General features: G+C 37.6%; 1 protein-coding gene across 1 annotated transcript in view; it reads right to left on the bottom strand.

Moving 5' to 3' along the window:
* Positions 1-11645: 11645 nt before the first annotated feature.
* The window catches only part of LOC137284237 (polycystin-1-like), a 76184-nt gene continuing 62669 nt past the window's right edge, over positions 11646-25160 (bottom strand). Inside the window, exons 33-43 of the mRNA XM_067815970.1 lie at positions 24604-24842; positions 23603-23733; positions 22954-23128; positions 22332-22457; positions 21739-21830; positions 20727-20812; positions 20224-20511; positions 18934-19068; positions 18228-18545; positions 17642-17839; positions 11646-17377 (exon numbers count right to left, since the gene is read on the bottom strand). Coding sequence (XP_067672071.1) covers positions 17015-17377; positions 17642-17839; positions 18228-18545; positions 18934-19068; positions 20224-20511; positions 20727-20812; positions 21739-21830; positions 22332-22457; positions 22954-23128; positions 23603-23733; positions 24604-24842 — 2151 coding nt within the window. The 3' untranslated portion in view covers positions 11646-17014. The remainder of the gene's footprint in view (positions 17378-17641; positions 17840-18227; positions 18546-18933; positions 19069-20223; positions 20512-20726; positions 20813-21738; positions 21831-22331; positions 22458-22953; positions 23129-23602; positions 23734-24603; positions 24843-25160) is intronic.

Below are 25160 nucleotides of genomic sequence, written 5' to 3'. Positions count from 1 at the left end.
GATGCTTCAAGTACATCACGGACATAATCTCAAGTGTGTATTTTGTATAGATTATAGTTTGATTTTGTTATTTTCACAATCTATGCTATGTATCCTCCTGTATAATACTCTTGTTGTCCTAGTGCTGCCTGCTATATGGTTACTGTGATGTATATAGAGACTTACGTACCGGGCTTTCATTGTTGAGCTATACTTGGTGGCCAGTTGTAACACTGAGCTAGCTACATGTACTGATGGGACAGGCACTTACAGCCACAATCTGGTTTTAATAGAACATTTTAGTTAACAAAGTAATGAAGCTGACTCTTAACAGTATTTCAAAAATGAAAGAAAAGCTCAGTCGGTTTGCCTTGACATTTAAGCTCTTTTTTTCTTTTCTTTTCTTTCTTTTTTTTTTTTTGTGTCAAAATGTAGCAACACATTATATGAAAAAATATGAGAAACTTTTGTACATTTCTTGTGAAAGTATTCATTTAGTTGAATGTTCATTGTCCTTTTGGATTGGCCCAATAAGATATTATACTGGTCATAAATGAACTCTTTTCATGAAACAGACTAACTGTTTTGTTTTGTTGTTGTCTCCAAAACAACTGATTGGCTTCATTTTTAGGTTGTGTGTTATTTGAGCATGTTGCAAAGCGATTCAGGGTGTAACCAGGATTAGGCCATGTTAGATATAACAATCTTTCTCACCACTTAAAATTGTTAGGTGTCGAGTGTAAGTGGTCACAACAGGGCAGAAATATTGCTGATGTGACATAAAATTTTCACTGTCACTCAAGTGTAGATTCATTATTGCATTAAATGTAGACTATCTTATCTAAAGGATAAGATGTGGAATTTATATGGAAATAATTGAAGATTGCATAAATTGGGATTGGACCAGATTGCATGACAGGTGAGTACAGTGAGACCCCGGATATCTGGACACATTTGTTTTTGCATAAATCATACAGATAACTGAATATCCAGATATTTGGATTTCTGTCATCAAGGCTTTTGTGTTGAAACAGTTGCGAACTTACACTTCCGAGTTAAAATCATTTCTGAAACAGCATGGTTACCTTGATTTGCCAGTTACAATTCACATACAGGTAAACACATATAAGATGATCCACGACCTGACAAAGAACGATCCACTTGAAACAAGAGGGAGACAGGTTGTCTGATAAATATTGAGAAGTTCATTTTCCCCGTGCGTTTCACGCATGAATTGTTATAGCACACTCGATTTGGGAACAGGTACAATCCCAACAAATTGCCATACCATACATCGTATCCAGAGTGGGTAGTTGTTTTTTTACGCCATATAAACTTTGTACAAATTGACGGACTGCACATTGGTTGAAATCATCAAGTTTGTAACTGCAAGTTTTGGGTTTGCGCAACTTGGTGGGACTGATATATGTAGGTCCACTCGCACTCCTACCACCTTCTGCCTTAATGCGCTTTAAAGTTGCTGTTGAGAGTCCAGTAGCAAGGCTACTTTGTAGAAGAGAATCAGCTTTGGTTGCACAATTTTTGTCCATATACATGATAACATTGTATGCTATCTCCCTTGCCTGAGAATGAACTATTTGCCTTAGTTTTCGTAACTTGGTAATATTTTACTACAACTGAAATCTGTTTAACAGTATTGAGACAGGTGTAAAACAGTAGCAAGACAGGTGTTACACAGTAGCGAGACAGGTGTTAATCAGTAGCGGTGTTGATTTCATGTCACGGTTAGCATGTATTGCACGTGCATAATCGTCAAGCTACCTGTAGCAGCCAAGTGTACTCTCCCAATTCATTGTACCGCCTCTCTTGTCACAAATGCATTTAGTGCGCAGGATCATCTAATATGTGTCTAGCAGTAGTGTCAGGCCTACTAGTCACCACCAACACCCTGCTGAGTGGTCATTATTCCAGATTAGCAGACCTTGTCTCATGTCAGAACATGTGGGACACTCCTGTTTCATTCACACGGTCAGTGGATGATCAATGTAAGTCAATTTTGTGTTATTTTACCTGGTTGGTTTGTAAACAGCAAAGTCACTTTTATAGCGTAAGAAATTGGTTTTTTTCATGAGAACTGACTTGAAGGCAAGGAATCCGGATACAGAGATGCCAACTTCTACGGTTTTATCGTAGTCGCTACTTCAAAACTACACCAATACAATTCCACTAGAAATCCTACAAAATTTGAATAAAATGCATTAAAGTTCTGATATTTTGAGAAAAACATAAATTTTGAACGATGAAATACATTTTTGGACTCATCTTCCATTCATCATATTTAATGACATATTTGAAGTAACAAGTAACAAACATAATTTTAGCGAAGCTGATTTCAATGCCTTTGCGATTGACACATTTAGTTCAAGTGGAAATAATTTCACCAAGTGACCGTAATATCATTCATTATTTTCTCAGAATCCATCATGATTTTGTTTATTTAGTTGACTACGAATTTTATGGTCAAACTACTAATTTTGAATGTTGAAACTACTATTTGAAACACTTTGGGGTTGGCATCTCCATGGATATATGGGGTCACCATATCTGGGGTCTCATTGTACACTAAAAATCAGAAATCAGGATCAAGTTTAGCTTAAAAATGTTATACCTCAAGCAAAGGTTAGTCATAAGAAACAAAATTTGGAATAAACAATCATGGAATCACTTGGAAGGAATGCTGACATGTACTTCAGGTAAATTGTCACTCCATCATATCTGTATGCAATAGTTTCCTGGACATATTTCACATTTCAGTTACAATGATTGCCCATTCTTGTGATTGTGTAGTTGATATTGTAACCAGATACCAATGTGTGTTGCAAGACTATCCCAGCTGTACATGGAGACTGGCCAGCTTCTAATTGTTATTTTTACCATAGTGGCAGTCTTGCAAATTGTGCTACAGTTTCAGCTCATTTACAGTCATTATCAAAATGCAATATCCAGTAGTCACATCAGTGTTTGCCACCAGCTTTTCCTCATCATCCACAATACTCTTGCTAATGCAGTTTGCAAGCCATTTGTTTCAGTGTTTGTGTGAGACGCCCTACAAATATACTGGATGGTAGGTATTGATTTTGTACCTGGCTATACCAACACTGATCCTTTAGCATACATACTTGAGTATTTAACCACATTAACCCTGAATACCATTAACACCAGGGTATTCAATACTAGATATCAATATTAACCAGTGCATGAAACGCCTTTAAAGTGCCCGGAAGTCCACAGGTCTGATAGTTAAAAAATGTTGCCGGCCCTGTTAACATCTAACCAGCCCTGTATTAAAAATAGGAAATTGAGATGTGGTGTTAAAATAAAGTAGTTAATGAATTACTTTTAGTGAGGTAAACTTAAACATGTGCAAAAGCAAATTTAATAAAATTATAACCTGGTGGTCACTGTTGATTCGTTTAGTGTCACTGCCATCTGAATCAGAAAAGAATGACATTATTCATTGGCTGAAAGCATTCTCTAGACCGGTCACATTTAGTGTTAGATAAATGGGTAGACTGATCTGTGGAAGTTACAGTTTGATTGATCATGAACTATACATACAGATGTCATCTGGCTACCACAATTGTAAACTATTTCCCATAGTAAGTGACATGGTCACATGGACATATACTACTGGAAAATGTATTGGTGCACAGAGCCAGCTACAAAATTCAGGTGTAAGCCTGCCATGAAAATTGTAAGCAGCGGGCCGCCGGGCAGACGCTATTTCATATACTGTATTAACACAAGCTTGATGTGTTTCCAAGATTCTTGTATGCCAAGGCAGTAGTTATGTACAGATAGCTGTCTTGCTAATTTTTATCCTGTAAATGTTGATATCAGTGTTGATGAATGTATTTGTCAAGGTCCTATGACCAGTGCAAACTACACCCAGTTATATTGGCGGTTATATTGAGCACACACTTTAAATGTGACTGTCATGTTGTCATACCATTAATTGATCTTTACTTCCATATACGTTGTCTAGTCAATCACCAGGATGCAATAGATTAGTTTATTTTTGCAACAGTACTTCAAGTGTGTTAAGCCAGTCAATCACTATTTTCTTAAGTATTTTGTCCATTCTAAACAGATTTTATTGAAAGAACAAATAATTTTGTATGGTATATATAGATGACATAATACACAATACAAATTGAAAATCAAGAAAACCATTTTTATTGTATATATCAGTAAACTACATTGAAATATACACTTACGTCATGACATTTTAGCTCTTTTTCTAAGGTCTGTGAAGTATGGACAGTTTGAATGTTTCAAGATGTGTATTTTGCTATGCATATTTTGCTAGTGCCAATATGTGTTCCTAGCTAAAGGTGTAGATAGAATTTTTTTGTTTACGGTACTATTTTTGTATGTCATCTAGCTTTGCTTTGTTGTGTACATTCCATTGTTTTTAATTTTTATACTTTTCTATCAGTAATAGTAGCAGTCAAGCCAATGATTGTTTGCATGTGATAGATGAAATCTGTGTATTGGATGGTATGTCTTTAGACTTTTAATAGCATGTTTTCTCTCTGTAGGTGTTTTTTTTACACAAAAGTGTATCTTAGCAACTTGTTTAACTCTAGTTATCAAGTTTACAATGTGATAACTAAACATTTGTCAATCCAAACCAGTTCAATGTCTTACAGATATCCATGGTAAAATGTAATGAGAACAGGCAAAATAATGGGTTTTTTTGTGTGTCATGGTTCATTGCAGTTGTCACTGTGAAAAATAGGTTTTAAGATAAATGTCAAAAAATATTTCAGTCAAGTACGTTTTTTTTTTATAATTTTGTGTAAGATGAGATAGGCTTATCTCTAATGCAAACAACAATTTGGTTGGGCTGTTTTAATATTTGGCCTTTTAATATTTATCCTTTTACCATTTTACTGTACAGAAAACCGGAAACTATGGAATTGATTCTCAGGAAGACTATGGAAATGAGAGTATTTAGTTTGAAGATTAATTCAATGACCTAAAAGTGATGATTAGAGTTGTCAGGTATAGAGTTTTTAAGTGGAAATTTGTAAGGGTGTCTTGATGCTGATGTTTAAATAATATTCACTTTGAACTTTGACTGATTTTGTTATTCATCACACTGAATGTCTGCAATATGTCACATAACGTGCTAAAACTTGTAGACTGGTTTTATAATCTGTGATCATAGGCTGAAGTAGTGATGATTGTTAGCCGTGTGATATAGCAGTTATCACCAGAATTTTGCTGTAGCACGTGATGCTGGTTCTTTCACCCTGGTGATCTCTGACTTTGTGTACACTGCTTCCTACAACTCGACCTTTATTTTCATCCGTGTGCACATCTGAGCCTAAGTTTTGTTAAATCCACAATTATTTAGATTTTATCTAAATATTTGAAAATTAGCAAGAAGAGGAGGTTCTGCTTGTGTTCTAAATTTTATAACAAACTGATCCAGGAATCAGTGTGTCCATTACTGTCCACAGATACAAAAGAAGTATTGTTATTATCACACTGTGTATTTCATTAAGCAAGACATAAGAGAATGAACAGTGATTTTCTGCATCTATAGCCGATTGTGAAGGATAAAATGACATATGGCAGACATAAATGAAAATAAAATGATGATTTATTATGGCATGATGATCAAAGTTATTGTTTGCCAGAAACACTGAACCCTTTGCAATCTTGTCTTACTGGAAACAATACCATATTTTTAACGGTGATTGGTCCTGCTTCAGCCAACTGTTTTGTCATGTAAAACATGACCATTTTAAGATGTTGTGTTTTAAATATTCAGAGGATATTTCCAATTTTCATAAACATTCTTGTTTAAGATACTTATGATCTATGTGTTTTTTAACCTCACAGGATGGAATTAATTTTTCACTCCTTTTATAATTGGCTATTGATGTTTACATGCTATGTCCTAATCCTTTTTTGTGCAGTTCACATCTTTTCACATTCACAAAGAAATAATGTGTCACATTCAAATATATATCATTTCTATTGAATACTGGTTGTTGTTTAGCCAGGCTGCAGCTTTATGTCCACTGTGATGCAGGTGCACACACAGCGTGGTCCTCCTGCCAGATGTATGTAAACAGAGCGTGGTCCTCCTGCCAGATGTATGTAAACAGAGCATGGTCCTCCTGCCAGATATATGTAAACAGAGCATGGTCTTCCTGCCAGACGTATGTAAACAGATCATGGTCCTCCTGGACAAGGATCTGTACACAGACAAGGATCACCAGCTGTTGTGTGCTGATGAGGTGGTCACAATGGGTGCCTAGCTTTGTCAGTAGGTGGAAGGGGTTCCTTAGTTAACTGATAGTGTCTGGCAACTTGCTATACAGCCATGGACCACTGTTACTTCTCAAAACGAAACTCAGTTACTCCATGGAAGGGCTAGAGGCTGTGATGGTTTGTTTGAATCACAGAGTTGCCTTGATTACTTTTCTAGGTTTGTCCAAACAATAACATGTTCACTTGGTGATCATATCTCCTGCATCACTTTGGATTGTGTGCAACAGGCTGACATACCTTCAAACTGATATATTGTTCAATCTGTACAAAGCACAACTGACTGACTGGTCTAAACAAGCTTCTTCATTCACGTAAAAATCCTCGAGGCTATATGTGCCAAAATACAGGTTCTAGATGATACCTCATAATATGCCTGCCATGTGGCAAACAGCTATATTTGTGATAGGGATGTTTGTGATAATAGAGGTCCCTGTCCCGGTAAGTCACCATATGTAAAAGTGATGTCATACTGGTTGTTTCTTCAATACAGTCTCCACCTCTAATCGGTTTATTGTGATGTCACAATAGCAATGTGTTTATTTCTGTGATGTTTCTATGATATGATTCAAAGGAATGTGTTGGACGAAGAGGTACTTATCTCAGTTTGCTATGTGTTTTGATTATACAATCAGTTTTACTAACACTCAATATTAATTGTAATAACTGAATTTTCTCTGGCATATGTGCATTACGTTTCTGTGGATTAGTGTTCAGTATTACTTTTTGGGATTCTTGAAATATACTGCCCATTCATTCAGTAAAATAACAGAAGTGAAAGAGAGAAGTTATTTTTGGACAGTTTTTGAAATGGTTCCAATTCATGGATAAAATTTCACATTTATACCAAAAACTGAAAACATGCATTAACTTTCATTTGATACTTATGAAAATAGTCATTTTTGTGTTAGAGAGAACTATTTTTTTACACATTGATAAAATTGGCAAACCAACAGTTGTCTCCCTTTTTATGTAATAAGTGACCCAGGAAACCAGCACTGAACCTGCTGTGTCATCTCAGTCCTGGTTCCTGCAAGCTGGTGAATACCTTGTCATTAAGACATATGTGCTTTTGCTGTTTTTTCACTTTAGAAGATCACATAGTTGTACATGTAAGTTTTATTCTGACCTTGTTCTACATTTGCTGTTATGTATAGCTATCTCTGACCATTGAAGTTTGATGTTTTAATAATTTTCTTGTTCTTTACAGCATGATCTTTTTATTTTTTAATGAGAATGTTCTTTGTACACATTGAAAGTCAATGCCTAACATCATTAATAAAGTTTTGTATGACTATACCAGAGTTGAGGATACATTATTGACTACAGAGGGCTGCAGTTATACTGGTCTATGTTCTGGTTTAGAGGACATTGGAAACACTGCTTGTGATATCACTCATATAGAAAGATAATGAAAGCGACCTTGGATTAACATATTTATAGAAAGGAGTGGTGGGGAAGCCTAGTGTATAAAGAGTTTGCTGGACACACAGGAGACCTAGGTTCCATGTGAACAACATGTCAAGCATGTATCAGCGGTTTCTAGTGAAGACCTAGGTTCCATGTGAACAACATGTCAAGTCTGTATCGGGGGTTTCTAGTGAAGACCTAGGTTCCATGTGAACAACATGTCAAGCCTGTATCAGGGGTTTCTAGTGAAGACCTAGGTTCCATGTGAACAACATGTCAAGCCTGTATCAGTGGTATCTAGTGAAGACTTAGGTTCCATGTGAACAACACGTCAAGCCTGTATCAGGGGTTTCTAGTGAAGACCTAGGTTCCATGTGAACAACATGTCAAGCCTGTATCAGGGGTTTCTAGTGAAGACCTAGGTTCCATGTGAACAACATGTCAAGCCTGTATCAGTGGTATCTAGTGAAGACTTAGGTTCCATGTGAACAACATGTCAAGTCTGTATCAGTGGTATCTAGTGAAGACCTAGGTTCCATGTGAACAACATGTCAAGCATGTATCAGGGGTTTCTAGTGAAGACCTAGGTTCCATGTGAACAACACGTCAAGCCTGTATCAGGGGTTTCTAGTGATGACCTAGGTTCCATGTGAACAACATGTCAAGCCTGTATCAGTGGTATCTAGTGAGGACTTAGGTTCCATGTGAACAACATGTCAAGCCTGTATCAGTGGTATCTAGTGAAGACTTAGGTTCCATGTGAACAACATGTCAAGCCTGTATCAGGGGTTTCTAGTGAAGACCTAGGTTCCATGTGAACAACATGTCAAGCCTGTATCAGTGGTATCTAGTGAAGACCTAGGTTCCATGTGAACAACATGTCAAGCCTGTATCAGTGGTATCTAGTGAAGACTTAGGTTCCATGTGAACAACACGTCAAGCCTTTTTCTGGGGTTCCCTGATATAGTGCTGGAATATGCTTGAAGGTGCATGGAACCATGCTTACTTTCAGTCATTCACATGCTGCAGTAGCAGAGTCTCATTGGCACTTGGGGGGGTTTTGACAAAGTGACTGTTGCACTAATGTCATATGTCTATAATAATAATACAGAGTATTTTGTAGAGCACTAGACTAGTTCATGCTCAAAGTGCTACAATATGTTACAATCTGATTATTTTTGAATATTACCCCAGATAACCAAAGCTGCGCAAGAACATTATAGTCTCATGACTTATCCTGGTGGGTACCCATTTTTCTGCTTGGTGAACAGAGGCAATTTGGAGAACCTCTTGTGAAGGTGAGACCATATGCATCTCATGTGGTACATTGTGGGACAGGACTGAAGTCGTGGGAACTCTCAGGAGCCAAGATGTCACACTCGGTCACCCATCCAAGAATTTTCCGCTTTTGACAATGCTTAACATTAACTGATTTGTAACCTAAGCTCTATGCACAGGACCACACACCACCACTTTTGTCTATAAATGTAAATGAGTTGTGATTGTTTAATGCTGTGATTGCATTGCACAACTGGGCCTGAGACTTCCTGTCAAACACTGGAAAGGAAGAGTTCTTGTGGCATACTTTGTTTTTCAAACTATATTGTATTGGAATTGTTCTGTCTATAATAGCTACAGACCATAGACATGAAATTAAGTTAACCATCTATACCATCAACTTGTCCCGAATGGCAAGCATGTATCAGTGGGTATGTTGAACTGAACTATGATCCCCAGATGTTCAAGGCTTGGTTGAAATGACTGAAGTACATTGTACATGTACTGTAAAACCGACTTCACATAACAAATGAAAGTTTGACAACATATGTTGTCAAACTCGAGTTTCAGAGTGTGAACATTCCCAAAACTCGCCAACACCAACTTCCAAGTTGTCACACTGTTGTCATGAATTAGGATCTGCCTCTATTCTCACCAACTTTTCCATCAAACTTTTGGTGTTGTTAAATTTGAGGTTGATGTGCTAAGTGTTGCTCAGAAAGAAACAAGCTCAGGCAAGGAAATCAGCACATGACCACGCTGACAGAGACCATGACGCGAAAGTTGGACAACATGTGTTTGAAGTGTGAAAGCATGAGGGTTAAAACTTCTAAAATTTCAACAATTTCAAATTTACGAGAGTGTATTTTCTGTAATTTGTATTGTTGTTGATTAAGTGATAGTATTGAGTCGCAATGTTTAGAGTTTTGAGTGATAGTTATTATGGGTCACATTTATTATATCATCTTTTGTAGTATTTAAGCGGCACACCTTTCAAGGTAGTGCCTTGGAGTTTCCTGCCTTTAGGAACTCTTCTATAGATGAATTTGTGTTTTGACTGTTGGTAAGCACGAGGCTGAACGCAAAGGTTCCATACTTCACTGGAATGCTAAATAATCAGTGACTGTATGTAAAGGCTGGTTGTTGTGTTGACTCAGAGTTATACTGGAGTTGTGTCGTCATTCAACCTACCTACATCTGTCTGAATCTTAGAGACCACTTACTGTGAAACATTCAGCATAACTGTTTCTCACTGAAAACCAAGACTTTGGTGAAGTGATATTATATCTGTGACCCATTACTTTAGATTTGAACGAGTTGCATTGTACTAGAAACCTCTATTATGAATCATTGTTAACTTGCTAAACATTTGCTCTGTATGTTATAGAATATTTTAGACTTGTCTGTGTTATATTTTGCTGGTTCAGAGGGGATTTCTCATATATTTTTGTCATGGCTGACAAAAACATGGCTAATTGCTGTAACAATGAGTTGTCAAACTTAAGTTTCCCATGTGAAGGCTACAGAAGAAATGTTGGAGAAATGGGTTTTGGGTTATATCTTTCTACACCAAATACTGTTGTTTATAAAATAACTCCTTGTGGACCTGTTTGGAACTATTTCATAGTTGACATCTTCTGTTGTAAATTTAGGGAGAGACATTTGCACAAGTAAATCATGTTGGATGTCCAGTGAATGAGAAGTAATACATACATCAGAAATATGCACATGCAGCCTGTTCAAAAATGAATTTCACACCAGGTATCAACAAGTGTGTGTAGTGAAATTTCAGTTTCACAGGTGCAACTTGCACACCTGGCTCTTCTTACAGCAAGTGATCCTCCCCTCATAAAAAGTTAAAAGTTAAAACACAACACAAAACAATGTTAGTTAAACAAATTTTTTCTTGAGGTGTCCAAAATTATGAGACAAATCACGTCACTGCAAAATTTGGTTTTGTAGCAATTATTAGATTATGTATTAGTGAGAAATGCATCAGTCTCAAATGAAACAAATTGCACTGGACTTGTGACTGGTGTCTTATGCCGTATTGTGTTTAAATCTCTGATCATTTTACAAGGAAACAAGGGTTTTGAGGACAAATCAAAGCTTCAGTATGACAGACTGTATTAGGTAGTAAGAGTTATTTTGATATGGTATCTTGTGTGATGTTTGGTTATATCCATGGGATATCAAATAAAGCTGGAAACATTCTCCTGATGGCCGCATCCTTGAGAGAGATATAAAGTGTACGGCCAGTTACTAAGTCTTGTCAGGCAATTTCCTGAAAGGCCATATGGGCCTTCAACGGGTACTGCAGGGCATAACGTTATCACACCTCAAGCATATATATGCATAATATCATTGCCTTCATCATCAGTTTCATCTGACCCATAAAGATCAAAGTTTGAATTGGTCTTCAGTAACTCGTGCTTGTCATAAGAGGCAACTAACAGGTGGTCAGGCTTGCTGACAGGGTTGACATGTAATTATATCCCAGTTGTGTAAATTGATGCTCATACTGTTAATCACTGGATTGTCTCGATTATTTAGAAACCATGTGACTGGACTATAGCTGAGTGTGGCATAACATGACACTGTAAGCTATGACAATGGGTTCTTCGATCACCACATTCATCAATGCGGATGACTCAGAACAAAAACAAATCTACTAGTTGATTTTTTTTTTAATTCATCATATCCATTTGTCAAAAAATTGACAGTCGTCACATATAAAATATAGTTAAAGGAATTGAGATTTGTATTGGAAAACAAACGTAAATAGCATTCAAAAATATATGTATGTACATTACCATCCTGCTGAAGGAACTCACTGTATGACGAGGACACTGGGATCTAAACCAAAACCAAGTATTGCTTGATAGAAAGGACCTCTACACAGACCTCCATGTTTTACTGAGGTTGAAGGGGGCTCAGAGGTGGGGAGGATAGAATGGACTTGAAATAATGGCCATTAAAATGTAAACCTTCCACTGCAAAAATATTGTATTCTGACAAAAAATACAAAGCTTGAATATGGAAGTTTTCCTGGGTGTTTTTATGTGTAAATGACAGCAGTGGAAGAAAAATCTGGGGACTATATCTTTTGTATTAATCATCTCTGGGGTACATTTTCCAAATGAAATAAAATATATAAAAGTCTGTCAAATTTAACTCTCTCCTACAGCCGATGTTAGCCATTCTGGTGTTTAACCTCCTGAGTGTTCCTCCCCAACTGTTCAGCAGTACGCCAAGAGGTGGTCATGTGAGACAAAGGTGTGTTTACTTCTGACATAAACAAACAGGATTTGATCATTTGAAGCATCCTATAAAGCTCAAAATGAGGTTGACCAATCACCGGCACCGTGTAAAGTAAAGGGACGGCATATTGTTATATCACAGATCATGTAGCACTAAACACTCAGTAGCTAAATGTGGACAACAGATCTACATGCCTAGACACGTATCGTCAGTATACATAAATCATTCATGTCACAGTACAATCTTCATTTGTCAGGCATTACTGCAGGATGGAAACAGAGACAAAAATGGATGGATTGTTCTGACACATCAGTTTGAAGAGCATGTGATTATAGTGACAAATTTGTTGATCTGGCTAGCTATTCTCGAAACGTTTGTAGCCCTACGAAGTTCTTAAGCCCATTCTTAACACATTGGCTACGACCAAAGTTAAGAATTCTTAGGGCTGCTAATGTTTCGAGAATAAAGGCCCTGGACACCCGAGTTTTGGGTGATTACACTTATGAAATCTTACACATGCACACAGAGTGAATGAGTTGAGGTTTACGCCCCTTTTTCTTTTTGCAATATTCCAGCAATATGATGTCTTGGGGCTTCACACATTGTGCCCATTTGAAACTGCATGACATGCAAATACTTTAAGCAATAGGCTACACCACCCTACTTATATTAAGTAATTATCCACAGTGACCTTACATCACAACTGAGACTGTTTCACAGGAATTTATATTTTTTCTCTTCTCTGTTCCCGTATTCTTTTCAGGATCTGTTACACATATCTTCAGACAGTGACATGGCACATACAGTCAGGTGATGGGTTGATAATCATACTGATCAATGAAACATTTTTTCAATGGATAGTATACTGCCAGCTATGAAACAGGATAGGTAAGCTTAATGCCTGAAAAACGAAGATTGTGCCTTCTTTCAATAAACATTAAGATCACATGGGTAATACAAACAAGATCACCAGTATCACATTCAATGGAACATTCTGTTCAGAGCATTGACGAGCATAAATTATAACATTATAAAACTCAGGTATATACTCCACTATCAAGTCAATCATTGTAAAAGTATTACGTGTCTACAGTCGAACCCCATTTACTCGGACCCCACATATCCGGAAACCCCGCCTTCCGGACGATTTTTATGTGAAACGAAACATATGTTCATTAATTGTACTTGGTTAACCGGACCCCATGCTTCTGGACCCGGAAGGCGAATTTTCAAACCATTCCCACAGATTTCCATTGACAAAATGATCCAGTTATCCGGACAGAGAGATGTGTGCAACGTGCATGTGTATGTGTCATGTCAATACCGTTTACCGCACCACTATGTGATTTCATTCTTAATCTATCGGAAGGCATTTGATATACGTATGTGAATGTTTTTTACTTTCACTTAATTTTCACATTTTGCTTGTTTGATCCAGTTAACTGGACGTCTTGCTATCCGGACGATTTTCGACTGGAACCAAATCGTCCGGATCAACGGGGTTCGACTGTATTTTTTAATGGTTTATTCCTGTAAATCCAATCCATGCTGCAACAAACAGATTCATGCTTTTAGAGTTTGGCCATCTATTTACCATTGTAAACAGAATATATATTGTGTATATGAGTACAATATCTTTGGCACAGAGTGTTTGTGGTGGTTTTATAACAACAACTTACTGTGTTTGTATTTTCATCCTATAATGGGTGGTTTGGAAAATGAAAATACATGTAATCTATATATATTATCAATCAATATTATGATTGTGGCTTTTGACATAGTCAAATCTGTAAGCCAGATAATGTGGAAAACCTGGTTTAAATTGTTTCAAAAACATTGTCCTTACTGTCAATTGGTGTAGACATGTGGAATTATGTCTGACACAGTTTTGATTTTATATAATCCATTCATGTTTTCTCTGTATGCTAGCCTGTACCACATTTCTTCAACGATAAAGCATTATTGTAACATAACATAGTATCTACACAAAAATAAATGAATAGATTAAGCAGGTAATATACTCAAGACTAGAAATAATGCTACCTCTACATCAAGCACACATTTAGATATCTCAGAGATAATATCTTTTCATTCATGTTAAATCATCATCATACTGTTTTTATATTTCTTGAAAGGCTATGTACAGAGAAAATTACACAAACAATAAGAATGGTATAAATCTATAAAAAACATACTGCTTGCCAAATGACTCCAGAAAACAATATATTTTGGATGATTCTGACAGATTACTACGCCAGTGCTACATAAGAAGAACAATAATTTGTTGTTTCACTTGATAAGTACAATGAGGTAGGAATGAAGTGTAATGTCACAGTGGGCTATGTACAGAAACAGCAGATCCACACAAAGACTGTACATAGATACATTTCAGAGTACCACCAGTTTCAGAAAACATGTATAGAGTACCTTTATCCTAAAATCCCAGCTGTATATGTCCTGCAAGTAGCTTCTCACAGAAGACATGTCCATATTTCATATTTAATCTTTGATCACATAGAAAGAGAATTATTTGGCTCTTGCTGTCAACAATCATTGTGGAGCTGTCTGACAGATGAGGAAGGGAAGTAACTCCTGCATCCACCAGTGAATATTTTTAGACATAGTTGAATGTGAAAGCATATTTGCTCAGATTTGGTTCCAGATGTTCATATTTGGACACAAGAAAATACGAAACCACTATTCCCTAGTTTGAAACTTTTGAGATGTGTGAATTTTGTTTCCAAAATATTACCGAGTATAATCATACATTTTCAATGACAGTTTATAACAGGTCAACCAGAAGCAAGAAGCTGAGATACATCCTCATATAGATAATGTGATAAACACAGGTAGACATTGTGCTTCAAATATTAGAACCTGAATACTGAAATAAGTGGAGGCATTTGTTCAAATTATCAAGTTAATTACTGGTCAAAGCAGGTATTACACTGGCATGTCATGAAAACTGACACAACCAATATTTAAAATCTGATTTTAATCTTTACCAATATTTACCCATTGCCAGTTTATAGAGACTCTTTAACATTTAAAAACAATGTTTTTAAGAAACAGAAGACATTTACATACCTGGATAAATGTTGGTCAGATCATTATGCATAAGTATAGTATTTCAAATCATTTCAGGTTGTAAACTCCAAAATGTCAGCACATTGACAAATTAAGAATTTCTTCACACAAAACTTTGATATCAACAAGCTCAGCTGTCATATTCATTAGATAAATAAACATTAATTACTGTTTCGTATTAATTTTCTTTGGTAATAAGATACACCATATACTACTGACTGTCACTCTCTCAATCGCTGCTGTAAATAATTTGGCCAGACCAATTCAGTTCTATATTTGGGTGGCCCACAGGCATCATCATAAGGAGGCAGAAAATAAAAAATACATTATCAGAACTGATCTGAAATGACAATTATCTCATCACAAAAATACATTAAAATGAAACAGTTCCAACAATCTTACATTTTCATCATAATATCTGCATTATACAGTGAATTTTCATAGTAAAAACATCAGTAAAATATATTGGTCTGGCCTTAACAAAAATGCATAACATTATTAAGATTATTTTATGTCATAAAATGTCTCGTTTGAAATAATCTAATAACCTGATGAAATATGAACACAACACTATCACATAACGTTACTGGTGAAACTACCAAATTGATAACACCATTCCACAATGTACAAAGAACATTTTATATCGGCTGAAATGGGACGGTATGAATTTGGCAACCATTGGTATAAAAATGTAAAGGCACATGTACAAGAAAAGAGAATTATTTGTTTCATAATTCAATACTCACATTCAAAACAAACTGTACAACTAGACACTGGAGACATTCATATGACCATTTACTGTTGTAGTTTTCACTGGTTTGGCACATGGTGTTGCTAATATCTACACATAACAAACATGCAGTCAATTGAAATCCAGGATTGATCATTCAGCAGCACTAGGAACCCTGGGATAGATTGTGTCTTTATCACAGTTTCTAACTGGCTGAACCTTCAACAACTGACCTCACGCATGGACGGATAACATTATGAAAGGTGGACATGAGCCCACCCCAGCTGTGTGGCTAGATACACCTCTTGCCAGGGAATCACAAGGCAACATGAAGGCAGCGGTGTGAAATCTGCATTAGTTCAGTCTTCAAGAACAGATGTCATGACACCATTATCAGCAGTTCATAGATGAGCATCACAGAAGACATATGGACCTGTAGACATTTGTGGAAACATCTCAGAAGACTTGTGAATCTGCAGACATTCCTAGGAACATCAATTACCACTTGTGGAACCAAAGACAATGCTTGGAAAATCTTTGAAGTCTTGTTGATCTGTAGACATTCCTAGGAACATCACTTAAGACTTGTGGATCCATAAACATTACTTGGAACATCACAGAAACGTGATAATCTGTAGAGATTCCTGGGAACATCACTTCAGACTTGCGTCCTTACCCGTTATACAGAATTCCACTGAACAACACTAAAGTCTTGAGGACCTTGTGTTGAGCAGAACATCACAGAAACTGTTAGACCTGGCCTGTAGACTGTTGAAGGTGGTGGAAGCTTTTGGCATTTGGTTTTGTTAACAGTTAAGTCATGGCACATTGTTTAGTCATCACTTTATGAACACTATACACAAATAGTTAAAGACCTTTGGTGTGATTGAGGTACTATGTAGAGTCCAATCCTTATATGCGTATGCACAGCAAATAATTCTTATCTTAGGTTATCACCTTTTTTCACCACGCAGGTTTGGAAAACCTCACATTTTTGGTTGTGTCACGTTTTTTCTCCTGCATATTTTTCATGGCCACAGCTTCTGAACGTTCCCCTTCATAGCTGTGAGGACGCAGTTCCTGTGGCTTTGTAACTGGTTTCCTTGCAGATATTGTTGGAGGTGTAACAGAATCTCGACCTACGAGATGTTTGTCTTTTCCTGCAAACTGACTCCTGCCCTTGAAGTTGTGCTGAAATTTCTCAAAGGTGCTCTTTGGTTTGACTGGTGGCTTTCGTTGAGGGCTATTTTGCTTAGTTTCCCAACCTTTGAATTCTTTTTCAATCTTCCTCATTTGATGATCTTCTTCTACCTCAAGCTTTTCAATCTACAATGTGACCAACACATAGAGTTATTTAACCAATGTGTAATCATACATTGGGCCTACAATCACTGTATGTGGTAAAGACTCAATATGATTTCAATACTGGTTGCTGTAGTGTCGCAACAGAAAGATTGAACAGATACATTATTTTCTAGAATACTACGGACAGTTACTGCTGTGAATGAGTGTTTAGTTTTTACAACAGAAAGGATAAACTTGGTTGTGAATAATGTCTGCTTTATCATGCTTGACCCTGACAAAACTGACCCTGTCGAAGCGGTTGAGCAGATGCTCCCAGCGAGGTACAGCATTGTCAAGCTGGTGCTCTAGGTACAGGGCTTGTTCCTCAGAGAGTACTGGATCACTGCCACTGCTGAGAGATGATGAGATGCTGGAACGCCGGGACGTGCTACTTGCTCGACTTGGCAGTGAAGGATGACCCTTGAACCGGACAGATCGGAATGCCTGCAAGAACATTATTAAACATGTGATAGGAATGTTACAATTTTGTGCACCTTTCATATTAAAAACATGCACTCACTGTTTACTGGTAAGACTATGAAAAGTATTGGAAGAGACAAAAACAGGTCCCATACCCATCGACTCAGTTGTGCAGGGAGACAACCTGGGACTTTGTGAGGAAGAAATGTGATTATTAGACTGGAATTTTACTTCATCCAGCAATTTCCTTGGCCCTGTTCCTCAAAGTGACCATAGCACTACTACATTCGTACGTCTAAGTTAAAGTATGGGAGATGCGATTACCTTAGCGATATGATTGCTTTCAGGAATGGGGCCCTGGTTTTTGGGGCAGTACTGAGTTAACAAAATGCCATATGTAAGCTAGACATACAGGTTTCTGTTTGGTGATGCCTGCCCACAGCTTGAACCTCTTCATCATGAACTCAATCATCTCATGGTCCTGTGTGTCCAGGGAAGACTTGAAGAACAGGGTCTGGTGAGTGATCTTGTATGTGTCCAGCATCACGGCAATCACCAGTCCAATGAACAGCCCGTAGGCGAAGGCGTAGAAGGAGTAGAAGTAGAAATGGGTCATGACGGGCCAGTGGCGGAGGAAGTATAGGAAATTAAATGACCCACGTATGACTCCCATCAGAGAAAGTAGGGCTGACTGAAAGCTTGCAAAGCCCCTGGTGGTCATTCCAAAATACTGAAAAGGATATTATTTGTATATGATATCAAAATAAGACATAAATGTAGTTTTAATGTGAAATATATGTGTAATCATGACTGGAAAAGGAGAAACAGTGGTTGATACCATCTTCAGTGATCGATCTAGGGTAGAGGACACTATCAGTCATGTGTTTCCAGGTAAGGGCTACATTGATACTAAATTGTTACCAAATATATCCTTAGTGACTGCAGCCCCTGCACATCTTATAGCAAAGGCAGACCTAGCCATTTGATGTACACAGGCCTCGTTTCAGAAAGCTATTGTAATACTACGACTGTCGTACCTCCTATACTGTAACAAGAGTGGTAACAACACAACTGCTTGTGCAATGGGACCCAGGTATAATCCAAGCTATGCTACATACCAGGTATCCTAGTTGAGCGTAGGAAATCAGAAGCAGCAGGAATATTAATGTACAGCCAGCCAGCTTCCCCAACGCATTTGAGATTGTCTTCCCATATGCATGGAACATAGGGAAGAAGCGTAACTGTCGCACGACCTGTAAAATATACACACCTTGAGATTTTCATTCTTCCTTCAAATCAGCGAATGACTGTGGCCACTAACTTTAGTCACGTTCATGTTAATAATGTTTATGATTGAAGATTAATAGATTTTGGTATGTTGATAGTTATAAACTTAGTAACTCCACACACCTTTCTATGCTGTTTAAAGTATGATTTAGTCCTGATCTAGTGACAACTTTGTTGACCACTGAGCAGACAAAGTATTGCACACATGCATTAATTAGTACATCTGATCACTTAGAAAACTAGCAGCGAATTACTGCAAGTTATTTATCATAACAAATGGTGGTGATAGGGAAAAAGTACATGACTACACCCTCTTCTAAATCCATAGAGCAAGTCAGGGCACAATATTTATCTTGCCGTTATCCTATGATAACGGTATCCTATGGTATCCTACCATACACTAGCTACAACCATGACAAGGAGTTGCACTGCATCATCATGGAAATATACAAGCACATATTCTGGAAATGTGAGTCAACATACCAACATTCCTTTGAAGTGGTATTTTCAGAAAGTATTAATGAGATCATGAGATGACACCAGCATATCTACAAGACTTCACAGTACAATGATATCATGGCACAGTTTATCATGATCAACATGCCACTTTCACTATCACTGACTGATACACTTGCACATGTATACCCTTCTTAATATTGTCATATTCAGGTTGACTATCCACAGAACTTGGTTTTCCTTGGTTGTTTATTGCCAACTATATGGCGGTGGTCTGTAAAAATTTGAGTCTGGACAAAACAATCCAATGCCCAATAGCATGAGCAAAATTCTATACAATTGGATACGAGGTTGTGTGTCAACCAAGTCAGCGATCCTGACCACCTGGTCCCATTTGTTTCCTTTTGTGACAAGCATGGGTGTGCTGAAGGCCAATTCTTAACTGGATCTTCATGGGTAAACTTAAGAGGAATAATCTGGTTATACATTCCTATATCAGCAAATTCAACAACAGTGTTCAGGAAAGTGTTGTATTAGTCTATAACATTAAACAGTTTAAGGTGTAACTCTTGTGTGCTAAATGATTAGTGAATTACTAAAGCTGTATATTAGTGGCTATGTTTGAGGCTGAGCCCCAGTGTGATTAACAGGTGACTAAATGTTACCTTCAGGAATATTAGGAACAACAGCCATGCATGCAGCATACGCATAACTTCATGCAAGTGTGCGGGCATCTCAAAGTTTGTGAAATCATTCTTGTGAGCAGTGTAGTAACCAAATGTGTCTGTTGCCATGACAACACAAGCGATGTAGAGGCCAATACACACAACTGTCAACATCGCGATGACTAGATCTAACCAGTTCCAGAACTGCTTCACAAACTGGGCTCGTTCTTCTCGTATTGTGAGCCCAAGATGGACAAACAGGTAGACGGCACACAGCAGGAACAGAACCTGGAGAGCAAGCAGCAGACTCAGTTTATGTCAGGGATCAGTCATTGGTTTCTAGGGATAAAGTGTAAAGGTCATGTCAGACAAACTGTACAGCAATTTGATACAATCTTTGCTTTCGTCGCAAGGTTACCATAGAACTGACAAAAGCACTTTCCATTTATATTCCAACAATTTGATAATTTTGAGATGGTTGATGGTAAGTGGGAATGTCTTACCTCACAGACCATGAGGGGATCAACTCTGCCTGGGATGAAGCGCAGAAGTTTGATGGTTGATACATACTGACTAGAGAGGGCTCCTCCTGCAGCAGGCATTCAAAAAAACCCAAAACAGTCAGGTGCATGAAGATACACAAGGCCATGACACACACATATAGTTGGTGCTTCTCCTGACATTGCCATTTCTTACCATGGGTATATTTTATTCATGATCCAGTGAGTGAGTGAGTGAGTTTGGTTTTACGCCACTTTTAGCAATATTCCAGCGATATCACGGCGGGGGACACCAGAAAATGGGCCTCACACGTTGTACCCATGTGGGGAATCGAACCCCGGTCTTCGGTGTGACGAGCGAACGCTTTAACCACTAGGCTACCCCACCGCCCCTATTCATGATCCAAAAGGCAAAACTTAATGTAAATTAAAGTCAAGTTGGAAATTCTGTAACGAAAAATATATAAAGTTTGATGACCAGATGCCTGAAACAAACGATGAGTGGCACATGGTCTTGATTCTTAGACGATTTTTCTTTTACATTCCAGCACTCTGGTAGGGAGATCACTGAGCAAAAAATAATTAAGAGATGTTTAAGTAAAATACAGATTTTGTTCAATAACAACAAACAGGAATTAATTCTCAAGAAGGCTGACAACACCTGAGTTCCTTTCGAGGAGGCCTCAGAATTACACCCAAGGCTGGAAAACACAGCCTGAACACATCTCCAAAATACACCATCATTATGAACACCAGACTAAACTGATCGCAGTAGATCATGGATTCAGATCAACACTTGCTGACACTGACAGACATGTTTGGAAATACTTATTAAAGGTTGTATGGCCAGAAAATCTGTGTTTGTAAATCCTAGTGGAAAACCCATGTGATGCAAATACAAAATGATAAAGAAAATCTCAGTTGGGGATGACTTTTAAATGAGCACACAACTCTACCTTAGGAGACGTCTTAGAAAAAACATATCTGTTCAATCCAATGATTCTAAAAGCTGTACCTGTCAAGGGGAACTCCAGGAGGATGGTGACTGTTGTTGTAAGGTCAACTGCAGCACTGTATAGAGAGAACTCAATGAACACAGCCCTTGTCCTGTAAGAGACAGCTGATATGCAATTCACTGCATTACAACAATTAAATCTTCTTTGTAATGCACCATCACACAATGCTAGTATTGTTACAAAGAAACAGGTTATTTTGAAATAGACATTAATTGACTACAGCTTGTGTATCATGAGAGAGAATATACTGTTAACACATTCGTGTTTGCTCAGATTCTGACGTACACACAAATTTCAAGAACACTTTCTTCCTTTAAACAAATTCAGTTTGACACCTATCTTGTGAATGCTCTTATTTCCATACCCACACAAAATGCAGGGTGAAAAAGATAAAAACATTTCAAATTTCATAGTTCATATGAAACTGAACACAGCCACCAGAATATGAACCAGTCATAATCCTCTGTTGTCTGACTCAATACCAAAAGTTTCCTCCAGTCAAAATCTACTTCACATCACTTTTGGGGCAATAAACTTCTTTCAGGGTGAGTTCAGGATATGACTTGAGTTTAGATTCTCCAGTAACTCTTACCGCAGATTGATCCAGTCCTTATCAAATACATCGCTGAGAATGCTGAGTGTCTCGTTGTAGGTGTTTCCAAGAGTCATCACGTAGCCCCCACCGGAGTAGTGAAGGTCTTGCCCATATTTTTCACGCCTAGCAGGGAAACAACATTGAGTGTTTGTAATAAAGACATTTTTAGAGATTTTGACTTCCTGTTGTTTACTATGATAATCCAAATCTAATCCTCTTTTCTTATCCAAAGTTCTTTTCTTTGTAACACTGAATGACGAAGACCACAAAACCTTATACTCCCTACAAAATACAGTGTAAGTGTACACCTCTTCCTCTACATAATGAAATACACTGTAAGATTGTCCTCCTAAACACTAAATTTTCATCAATACTTGATTTACATATATTTCCTGATACAGTCTCTACACCTTAAAAATTAAATGCCTCATATCTTTTGTTAAATTGGATCTGAAATCTTATCATTAATTTACTGTAATCTTAAGAAGTAGTATAAGTAATAGCGGTTCTAAATCAATTCTACTTATACTACTGTTAGACTATACAGCAATGTTGTACTTGTAGTGAGAAACAACACAATGGAGCATGAGTGAATGACCGGTCAAAGAGAGTGACGTACATGTGAAGCTGCGGCGCTGTAAAGTATCTCCAGGTAACGTTGCTGCCTGAGCTGTCGCTCCAGGCTTCGCCATATGTGGCAGTGTCCTCGATGAAGTGAAGGTTTCCCTCACATGGTAATACTGTCAGTGCTGGCAAGTGGAACTTGGCAAGGGGAGAGCTAATAGGGCAATCATCTGAAAGTAGTAAGTAATCTCCCTTTACAGATGTGCAGTAACAAGAAAGACAGTTTGAGAACATCTACCCAACATAAACCTGATTTACCAAGGAGGCAAGAAGTATATGATCCTATGATGATAGCCAGTATTTGTATTAAAAACATGAGAATCTGTGTTCTTGCTGTCAACCACCAGATTACCCAGTCCATAGTTTTACTATCAATGACCAAATATGATTCACACGATAAGTTTAAATACTGACAAACTTGGCAATGGTACAAGAATCTGTATCCAAGCGTGATGCTCAAGAGGTTGTTTTCCATAAATTGTGTCAACATTGTACTTCTCAACTTCTAAAGTTAAACTTTAATTACAGAATTACTTTTTTCAAGGTAGTTTCAACAAAGGATTCAATACTTCATTTAATAAAAAATTTGACTAGATCTTTCGCTTGTAACTGATAATGGCCTTTAATCATGTTATGCAACATACCAAGTGTGCTCCTAATCTGACGGAGCCGCGCTGGCCCCAGCAGGATGCCAAACTGCTCCTGGGGATTCATTTCTCGATGGTGCAGAGTATTGGCCAGCACCGTCTCAGTCCATATCCTGAAATCTGGGATGCTGAAACAAAACCAGCCTTCAGCACTTTGGCGAAGTTAGTCACGTGGAAGAAGTGAAAGACCTAGGATATTGATGACAGTATCCAATTCATTTGTCTGCCATAATTGTGATCTGACAAATGATGAAAAGTTGAACATAATTTGGGTGAAATCCAGTAAGAAATATGGCAGCTGACCATGCTGATGTATGTCTAATATTTCAATATCTGTCCACAGATGTTCATAATCTTTATGAATTCTAGATATTGTGTCTGTCTGTCTGTCTGTGTGTCTGTCTGTCATTTCAATATTAAGAGAGAGAAGAGTCCAAGAAGAACATGTCAGATATGTCATCAATAGAAGTCTTCACTAAAATATAAAGCTTCCCAGATAAGGCATGCCCTGAAGCTGAAATACCATTGAGAATGCAAATACATTCAGTGCAAAATTGTGCTTCCACAAGCAAAAAAAAGGGCTAAATGTTTGAGGGTTTTTGTTGTAAACATCTCACCAGGTTGTTAATAATAACATGACAAGCTTTTAGGATTTGCACCTTTATGTGATAAAGTTTCAATTGTGATCTTCAGCTACCCTTGAGACAAGTTTTACATTCTATACTCCAGAAAAAATAAATTTTATTTATTTATTTTTAGAAGAAAATAATTTAATGAATTATGTTTTCCATCATTAAAGGTTTCAAGTGACCAGTGTTGTTTTATTGATGAAGATGGACTGGCTACTGATAATGACTTCCTTCCAAACTAACAGAAACAGTCTGTAGAGGATATGAAGTGTATCATCATAATTTATCAACTTTCACTGAATAATATATTCAAGAGAACACAGGTCTTCTACACCAGTATTCAGTATACAGACATGTCAGTATTCTAACCTCCTGACATGACTGAGGTTGAGTCCTGCAGTTCCATTCTGCTGTAGGAGATGCTGTACATGTTGTGACAACATGCAGTTGGTGGTGCCGTTGTAGACGAAGCAGATAGCCAGCAGGAGGGACAGCAGGAACATGTGGGAGACGAACTGCCGCAATATCACGTGCATGCGCTGGATCTTCACGCCTTCTTCCTTGGCGTGCATCAAGGCGAACCCACCCAGGGGACGGAACTTGACATCCTGGGTTAATGAACATGGACCAAGGTGAAGACAACACAGAAAGTTGGTAATGTCATGAGACTACAGAATTCAGATCCATCAACCCAACTAACATCACTGCAACCCCTGTGTCAAATGTTCAACATAACTTAACTCACAACCTCTAATACCAATTAACACAATGAATTCATAAAACAGTACATGTGTCGTTAAACACCATTACATAATTCAGTAATGTAGTCAGATGGACCTCCCTCAAACCCTAACTGTTGTGATGTATGCCTCTCTAAACCCACTGCATTCATAAAACACAAATTATGTTGTTAAACAACCATGTCA

This window comes from Haliotis asinina, chromosome 5 (assembly GCF_037392515.1).
Source record: "Haliotis asinina isolate JCU_RB_2024 chromosome 5, JCU_Hal_asi_v2, whole genome shotgun sequence".
NCBI lineage: Eukaryota > Metazoa > Mollusca > Gastropoda > Lepetellida > Haliotidae > Haliotis > Haliotis asinina.
Note: the sequence above shows the minus strand (reverse complement) of the source record. Positions and strands in the feature narration are given on the sequence as shown.